The 9,884-nt window shown below is 34.0% G+C and overlaps 1 protein-coding gene across 1 annotated transcript; it reads left to right on the top strand.

Annotated features, from left to right (window-relative positions):
* Positions 1-736: 736 nt before the first annotated feature.
* Positions 737-5,566, top strand: LOC117322010 (glycine, alanine and asparagine-rich protein-like). Its single transcript, XM_033876708.1, has 5 exons — positions 737-882; positions 2,610-2,684; positions 3,228-3,348; positions 3,626-3,745; positions 4,063-5,566. Exons 1-5 carry the CDS (start codon positions 850-852, stop codon positions 4,236-4,238), a joined length of 525 nt encoding a protein of 174 aa, XP_033732599.1. The 5' UTR covers positions 737-849; the 3' UTR covers positions 4,239-5,566.
* Positions 5,567-9,884: the final 4,318 nt, after the last annotated feature.

Here is a 9,884-nt window from a genome sequence, read left to right on the forward strand (position 1 = left end):
AAAAACAAGTTGACAAAATCGTAGAATCTCGTAATCGAGGGAGCACTTTATATGTGTAATAGCAAACCATCTCTGAGTTAACGTTACAACTTAAAGTGACTTCACTTCATCTGAAACCAGAATGAAATTTGAGCCAGACCAGCTGGGATTTATTTAGTTATGGAAGCCATCATTGGTCAATTTATACCTGACTTGTTCTGTAAAAATAACGAGTATTCCTCTCCGCCAAACCAACAAATGGAACAATAAAAATATCCAAACTTCGATTTGGTTACTAGTAAGGGCATTCGTGTCGATATGACACATTGAGTTGTTTTTTTTAAATCAGCGACCTAAATATTTTTCGACGCTAATACGCAACGTGTTCATGTTATCTATTTAAGGTGAATCGTTCACAAAATAAGTTCAATTGGCACATGCCTTTTTTTTAATATTATAAGCATCAAACCAGTTTAGAATTAGCTGATCGAGGATCAATTCTTTATAACCTTGAGCCTGGCGACTAACCGGTTCAAATAGACATATACATGTATGTGTTAAATACTTATAACGCAACTAATGTCGCTATCTTTATCACATTCTACTCATCACAGAAAAAAAATCTTGTAGTATCGTCCATGTCCAATCATACCAAGGACACAGCTCATCACATAGTTATCATGATAGCCCGGGGGTAGTCTGACTGACCGGGATACCATAAGTCACCTGTGCGTCTTGCACCTGTCCGGTCACCACTGCCCACCTTTTGTCCACACGTGATTAATGCAAAAGCTGTTGACGTATGAATCGAGGTGTTCCTCAAGTGTCCGATAAACTGACCATTCACTGGAACCACCTCAGCTGGTCAAGATGCAGCAATCCTTAGTGAACCTCTTCTTTTCGGTATGTTTTACAATGCGCCTATGTGATTCTATATTTTGTATATATTGCTTATTGGATTTAATTTTGCACTAACATTTGCATATCAACATGTATGTATATGTTAAATCGTGTAATATCGTGTAAAATGTACGTGGTAGTACATATATATGCAATGGTTACATACATATAATGCAAATGCATTTATTGAGTGTTTTACATATATCTAAAAAATAGAAAATGCATGCATAGATTTTAATGTTTGTTTCGCTTTTTTTCACTGATTTTTTATTCTAAATTACATTGGTTGGGAAATCTTATGACTGGACATATTTGGTAAAATGCCATGCTTACATTGACAAATTGTATATATGTAGCTGAATATGAGATATTTTGGCTTTAAAAGATGATATTACTACTGTGGGATAAATAGCATGGGTAAGCAATAATTATACAAGGCGACACCTATATTCTATATCAGACGCGTGTAGGCCAAATATACAGTGCTGTGGTCAAAAATGCGTTACAATTAATCAAATGGCATTTTTGGTCATAAAATGATATAAAGTAGGTCAAAGTCCTCGTCAATTTCCAGCCTGTCACTCAAAGTGTACACCACACTGACCATTGGTTGCACGGACTGTCCAGCTAATGGTCAACGCCGGTAGAAACATTCCTACTAATGTCAGTTTGGTAATCGGCCTCTCTCTATATTAGATATGGTATATATATATACCTATGTGTGTATAATGGGCCATCAATACACACCTAATCCTCAGACATTTTTATTCCCACTCAGCAATAATTGTACGATAAAGTATATGTAAATACTGTATATCAGCCACGCCCATCCCTAAAATGTTCAAACGCTCATGACAAAATTCTTTTAAGAATTACAACCAAATGTTTTTACTTTTCGATTTTTTTAAGATGAATACAGAAAAAAATAATCAAGTTTAAATCAAAATTACATATTTAGATTGCATCATATTACTATAAAGTCCGTATAGTTTATCAAACGAAAGTTATTTTTTCTACTTTTTGTTTCGTTTGTGAAATAATGAGACGGATCAATTGTTTTATTTTATTTTCTGATGAGCACTGAAAAAAAATCTGTTTTGACATCAACAGTTCCGTAGATTTTGTCTGACATATTACATTTTTATTATAGACAAAACGGTTTGTTAAACGGCCAAGCCCTAGATGAACGTAAAATGTTCACTGTTTAAGCGTTGTTTGTACGGAACATGTATTATATACAAGTATTATTTAATGAACATTAATTAGATCAATGTCATTTTGAAGCTTCTCCTTGTGTAGCGTGCAAGACACATTGTAATTGAAAGCAAACATTTAGGTGACTCGGACGATACAAATGCATACACCAAAATACCACAAATGCTACGGATTCCTACAAACATGTAGATATTTTATAAATATACATTATGTCAAAGTATGAATATTGAAAACATCTAAATAATCCAAGTGTCCGTATCATTGCCGATGTCGTATTCAGTTTGTCATTTCATATATATATATATTCATCTGAAATCCTTCATTACGGAATCGACCGAAATATGAGTGACATTCATTGTTGTTTAAGTGTAAAGAGCGACAAATCTTGGTCAAGACTGACCGAACACTGGACGACTCTATGTCACCGTTTAGTATAATACGTAGCAAAAAAAATGGTGCCTTGCTCAATCTTGACTGTTTATGCTAACATTGTATTATTTCAATTACACTTTCAGTTTGTGTGTGGTGTAACAGTTGTTTCTGCATTTCATCTCCAAAGTGATCCGTCCCAAATCGCCAGAGTTTGTACGGTATGTGTAATTTCATGTTATCCAACAAATGGAACCATTTTACAGTAACACGCAGTCATATTTCTACGGTGAAATTCAGCCCACATTGTCCGCCAAAATACCCAATGCCTGAACTTGGAACCAGAGGAACCATGGCCTACTGCATTACATGCTCACATTCATAATGGGAATTGACTGCTCTAAAATATGTCTTTTATATTTTTATGCTATATCAGCAAAAATGGTCAGAGAAGTTAATTTTCAATTGTTTTTTTACTTCTTGCTGAAAGAAAACATAAAATAATTAAGCTGTATGTACGTACATGAAATCAAAAGCCCATTTTTCATTTCATACAATCATCCACGCGACGCTTGAATAATAAATTACATGCGAATCAAACTCTCAAGTAAGTACGATTTTGAAATACTATCCCACAATCCTTCGTTGTATTGATGTTCCACATTAACACAAGGTAATGCCCAGGTAGCATATATTTTCAAAATGGTGACGAATGCAAGAATGAAATAAAAACAACAGCTATAATTACTATTTTTTCTTTACAGGGAAGAATCAATCAGATATGTCAGTCGGCGGGCATGAGATGTCGGGCAAACCAGGCCTTCGATGCCGACATTCCTCATGCGGTCTGTGATAGGCTGAACGGCAGGACACGTGGTGTCAGACGTAAGAAAAGTTCCACGGCATATAACATTTGAAAATGAATTACAATGGAATAAGACTTGTACAAATATTCAACTTAATTTCAAGATACGAGGTGATAACACTTTCAACAACGTTATTATTGTCTTTGTGTAAGGTTTTCACCGTCAACAACTAACTTACCTTACGAACACTTTAGATGAGATAATAGAATTCTTACATCACTTATTGAAGATTATTCACTCTTCATATCATATCTAACATCATTTTAACTAGTTTGACCATATCATTAAATTTACAGCGGCCGCCCTGTTAGCCAGGCAAGGGAGAATGCGACAGCAACGTATGGGAGGTCAGTTCGGGGGAATGGCTGGAAATGTCGGACGAGTACGAGGCTTTGGAAGAGGGGCGAATGGACTTGGTAAATAAGAACGGGTTATAGCTTTCTAAACAGACGGTTAGATGGAATATACGTGTTTATGTCGTCAGATATTCCTTTTCACGCGGATTATTTGAATTATTCTACTAGTAATGAGTGAAAAAATCTAGGTTGAAACATATCATAAAACCAACTCCAGAAACGAGTAATGAAAAAGGATAATAGTAGTTCTTGCAGACTTTCAATATAGGGAAAATATTTTCTAAAATAGCACAATATCATGATATTTTAAGATTTGTATTATTTTTTGTTTCAATTTAAGAAATGTTCATAACAATACTGTTTCAATTGCCTTACAGCCTTGAATGGCCAGACGTTTGGTGGTCGCTTAGGACGTGGAATGGGGAACGGACTGGCTGGAGGACTCGGCGGAGGGATGACCGGAGGGATGACCAGAGGGATGAACGGAGGGAATGAACGGAGGGCTGACCGGAGGGCTAGGTATGAGGGGTGGTATGGGAATGAATGGACTTGACCAGTTTGAATTCGGAGGACAAGATATTGGCACGGGACTTGGATTTGGCAATGGCGCGGGACAGTTTGGAGGAACCTTAAACACTGGTATAGGACGTCGTCAACAGTTCACAAGGGGCTTAAACAATGGATTTGGAGGAACCGGAAGCAATGGAGTCGGAGGAACCATCATCAACCGCCAAATAAGCGCTGGTGGTGCAGGGTTGAATAGCGGATTCGATGGACTGAATGGTTTAAATGGTGGGTTGAATGACGGGTTGAATGGCGCCTTAGGCACCGGTGGATTAAACGGGGGATTATCCAGTGGATTAGGAGCTGGTGGAGCCATAGGAAGTCAGCAAATCACAAGTTCATTTCAAAATTCCGGACTTGGTGGACGTCAGTTAGGAGGTTCACAGCTGGGTACTGGACTTAACTTAGGAGTGGGAGGACAGACAGAACTCGGCGGAAGTCAACAATTTAACAGCGGAGTTGGAAGCAATGCCAACCAATGGATCTAGGAAATCATATCAACATATTCATCATTTCGTCATCTTTTAACATCTTTTCATTTCTACCACAGACAAACGAGACTTAAAATACGTGTCGGCGTATAAGAAGGGAGATAACTCTATCAAGCTTGTAGCATTATACAGAAGCGTCTCATTTTGTAATCGAAGCAAAAGACACGATGAACTATATCTTCAGATGTCTCGGACTAAGAAATGTACATGCATAATTAATAATTTTAAAAATTCCCTTTTTTTAATTGATTTTTCTTGATTAATCGCTGATCAACTGCAATATACCGTCAGAGGTACATCGTTGAAGTATATTTGATGCTGAAGCTCGACACATCAAACATGTTTTGTAAATAGTATGTATAGTGTTAAGTGTAAATGTACATCAATGCCCCATGTACAATACCTACGATACCTACCTCAGATTAGTACCATATTGTGTATATAATAATTGTCTGTTGTATTGACGTATGTTCACGAAACATTAGGATATTTCTAATGACAATTCACAATAGACATTGTGGTATGCTTATATATGATTGGACGTTACGTCACAGTCTTGTTTGTGTTTTAATGTAATTGATTTGTACTATACCGATAAATTTACTATGTTACTATGTACATAAGACGGTAACTTGTAACATGTTGTTATTGTAAGCCATGCTTGTAGTTTAGTTTATTTGATATGAAATTTGTACAGTTTGAATACGTGTTGATTTGTTTATTGACGACGACTGATGTACGCGCCAAAATAAGCGTTAATAATTACAGTATTAAGTACATTGAAATCACCAGGAATCTGACATCTTAATAAACATTCTACAACCTCGACCATGATTTATTAACTTTATAAAAAGACCATTTTCATGCACGTACAAATGTACTAGACCTGCATGCATTACAATGGACAAACGACAGTCTTGTCAGCTTGATACTGTTAAACAAGAGTGATCTCCCTTACACTATCGGATCCAATGCTCCCGAGGATAGTGTTATAACTCTTTCTTCAGGTAAATATCAAATATAGACGGTAATTAAGTTAAATGGTGTTATGCGTTATGTTAACTATTCAATTTCACTTATTTCCGCAATGCTGAACATCATTTAGAAGCCGTACAGAAAGTTCACTGTTCAATATGACAGTATTAAAGAAACGATTATTGCTACTGCATCAGAAATTGATAGTCTATGAGGAAATGATTTCGTATGTTAATCACGGTCTGTTTATAGCATATCGTAAATAATGTACTTATAGCATGGGACATTTTCTTCTAAGGATATCAAACTATCTGCTTGAGATCTGATGAGAAAGTTGATAAATAAATGAACATACATGTTTACAAGCAATTTATAAACGTGTCTACTGTATGTTGATGAAGACAAGTGCATTAATCCATATCATTTTAACAGTAATATTTGTTAAGTTAAAGCTGATACTATTGTGTAGATACAATAAGATTCCCCAAACTTTAAAATGAGGTCCATGTTAGCTCAATTTCGATTGTGAAATACATTTTTGTATTAATTGGATTATCACAACTGATTGAGAACTGTGTGACTGTTGACGGACACGTTTACAAGTTTATAAAATGTAGTTTGCTATAGAATGTATGTCAAACCAACCTGTCATTCATTCAGACACATTGAATTATATTACATGCATAGATATTAATACTGCATGTATCTATATGCAATTTGTACAATATCTCAAGCATGTACAAACTATACGATATGTATAGTAAATAGTAAATAGATAAATAATCAGTGATAAATCTACGTGCAAGTTCCGAGCCATGTTCTCATTATATTTAGATGTGATTCACAGAATTTCTTGAAATAAATAAGTTCAGCATTGTGGTATTTATTGGTTAGCACAGATGAAAAGAACTCTTTAAAATGAATTGTAAGTCGAACACTGAAGAATGATAAGATTATTACAAAAAAACAAAAAAAACAAAAAACAAAAACAAAAACAAACAAAAAAAACAAAAACAAAAAAACAATAAAAAAGATCAAACAAACCAGTTCATTTTTAATTAATTTTCTATGAAGTAATAAAAACAAAGCTACACAAATTAAAAATACACCCAAACAATAAAGAATATAAACTTTATTCGAAGGTATGAAACATAAGAATTTAACTAAACTTTTAAAATTGAGAAAAGAACAATAAATAAACAATAAATAAAGCGAAGAAAATCTAATTTAATTATGAAATAATATATATGTATAAATATAATTACAAAAATGGCCTGACAGGCATAATGTTGAAAGTATGACGTAAATTGGTTGTCATTGCAATGGAAATATCTCCCCAGTTTAGTTTAATGGACTCAAGCAATGAAAAATGTTGGCTTATTGATGAGAAAAAACAGGCGATCTATCAATCCAGATGTCGATATATTGTTTTACTTAATTGATATAGAGTATATAATATGAAATATATTAATAAATAAATTTATTTTTAGTTTATTATTATCTCCTGTTGATTGATGGGTCTTAACATCCTTGTTCCGGTTATAACCGAGCCTAGGACACTCCTTTTATTATGTCCACAGCAGCGGACAGCATAAAAATGAAAAATAGGGGCGTTTTACGTGGGATACCGGACAGTTCAGAAGTTTTCAAATACAATGTAAATATATTTTAACATAATTTTTTAACAGATAAGAAAATTAAGAAAAAAAGAAATAGAAGAAAGTTCTAGTTAAAGACATTAATTGATAAATGTTCATTTATAAGATCTATCAATGAATAAAGAAAATAAAAAAAAGAAATCCAACAAAATTATTGAATTACCTCCCTTTAGAGTAGTACTTAGTGACGCGGAATTAATCTGCAATCTTGGTTGCTATGTGGAGGTCAGCTCCTGCCATTCCATCTACCCAATACATGAGCCGACATGTATACAAAAACGTAATTCTTTCATCCAACTGTATGTAATTGAAATGAGGTCATCTGATTAAAAAAGTTCGAAAAAATAATCGGGTTTGAAAATAATCCCTTCCTAAAAAGTAGCTCATTTTTTATTAGTCTTTATTATTGGAATGCGGTATGTGTACTTCAGCTTTAGAGATGAACCTTTTGGGGAAAAAAAGCAAATAGAGGTGATAAATCTATCTAAGACTGAACACACGTTGGGTAATAGGTTTTTGTCGTGCCTAATGTAATATTCGTCATCAAAAGTGATGGTCTCGTCATACTACGTCAGACTAAACTGTGAACTACGATAAGTGCTGTTTTGTACATAATATCATAACAGAACATTTATCATCGGTCCACTGAGGTAGTGGGCGACACAGGAGAACTCATCAAACCGGATCTTATTACCAACACATTTTAATTAATTAGGGTACACAGTGTCAGTAATTACACGTATCATCTCTACGTATCATAACACTGTGACGGTTATACTTACGTACAGACAATTATATATCTATTTACTGCATTACAATATTATGTACCAGGAGATGACAAATTGTTATTTATTCATGGAACAATGTCGATTACGTGTTCAGTATATATATATTTATGTGTGTATAGTTTAGTTTATTATAATTCAACTTTATTGACACTTTTTAAAAAACAGGACTATGTAAACAAATAAAGATATGTTATTACGATGGCACATACGAACATGTATATTATACAAGTCAAACCGTGTGGAGGGCCATCATCCTCAATTATAATGACTGGTTATGAATAAGCGGGTCTGAACCACCAACTTCGTATTACCAGAAGAAAAGATATTGAAAAACTAAATAATAATAATAATAAAAAAAAAAATCCCGACAACATAATGCAGAATTAAATAAACATCCGATCTGAGAATGTTATTTTTCTAGCAGATTGGTCAAGAGCCTAATGAAAATTTAGGAAATTAATGTAATTCATCCTCCAATGAATTGAAGGTTTTGGAAAGTACCCTGGACGCTACTCCTTAATCTGCCCTTGGGGATTTCAAGGTCATGTTCAGACAATCTAAATTTTGTTAAAAGACGTCTGAGATATAAACAGATATATCATGATACAATTCTCTCCGGTAACCAAGCTTGTATAGAGATGATTTACTACCCTTATTTGTTGGTGTTTATTAATGATGTTAGCGTGTATGTTGTATCTTGTTTTGTTTAGGTCTATAGAAGATGAGTGTAAACAATATAACATAAAATATATTATATATGACGAGTCAATATCTTAAATAATGTGTAATATATATCTCTTATTCAATCTTATTAAGTACATGATGCACCATAAATAAAAGACAACTTGGCCTGCCATGGGACGTGCGCTGAGCACTGAAATATATTTTCGTAAGTTTAATATATTACCCAACCTGTAAATGTGTAGTTAATTTTCTAGGAAGAATTTGTGTTCTGTCATCTTTATTAAAAACAAATGGTATAAGACGGTAAACTAATGGTGTGTGGTCTTAAATAAAACAGAAATACATGTTATCTCAAAAAATTGTTCGCGATAGCAGACACCTTTGCAACATTAAAATGATTTGGTACATGTCTATCAATTTAATCTTGACAGGTGCGAAGTTTGTTCTGTAACGTTTAATTCAAAACAGGAGAGAGCAAGTCCCTCTTTATAAACAGAGATATTGTACGGAATAATTTAGGAGGGAAATTTCTTTACGGGTCTAAATAAAACAATTGAAAAAGTTGCGCGATATGAATCATATAAATGTACCGTGTAAATATAAATTTTAGTTCCATAATGGTGTTTGAAATATTTCAAACGGCAAGGAGTTACAGCATGTTGATGAATTCGATCTTTTGATATGAACTTCTTAATAAAGGTCTCCATGAGAAATGGGAAATTGATTCCAATTTGTTGTCGAGATAAAACGTATCATTATGTCATCAAATTAATTTGAAGACATGTTTGCCATTATACATGTAATAGAGAAATAGTAGGTGTGGTGGTGTTCACTTCCAAACCGTCCGTTAATTACCTTGGCTGTTGAGAAGGAGTTAAGCAATACACAGCCAAGCCAATAGTGAAAAAAGAAATCTATTTCATCAAACCACAGCCCAGATATCAAACACTGAACAATACACAATGGTAACTACTAGTGCCAGATTAGAGTGAAATTAGGTCGAACTAACTGTACCATGGACAAACATTAGCATTGTACG

Source organism: Pecten maximus, chromosome 2, assembly GCF_902652985.1.
Source record: "Pecten maximus chromosome 2, xPecMax1.1, whole genome shotgun sequence".
NCBI lineage: Eukaryota > Metazoa > Mollusca > Bivalvia > Pectinida > Pectinidae > Pecten > Pecten maximus.

What these genes read in the sequence shown, in the direction of transcription:
- LOC117322010 (XM_033876708.1), top strand. Translation starts at nt 850, where the DNA reads ATGCAGCAATCCTTAGTGAACCTCTTCTTTTCG. An exon ending in AAATCGCCAGAGTTTGTACG is followed by an intron (nt 2,685 to 3,227) that starts GTATGTGTAATT and finishes TTTTCTTTACAG; the next exon opens with GGAAGAATCAATCAGATATG. An exon ending in CAGGACACGTGGTGTCAGAC is followed by an intron (nt 3,349 to 3,625) that starts GTAAGAAAAGTT and finishes TTAAATTTACAG; the next exon opens with CGGCCGCCCTGTTAGCCAGG.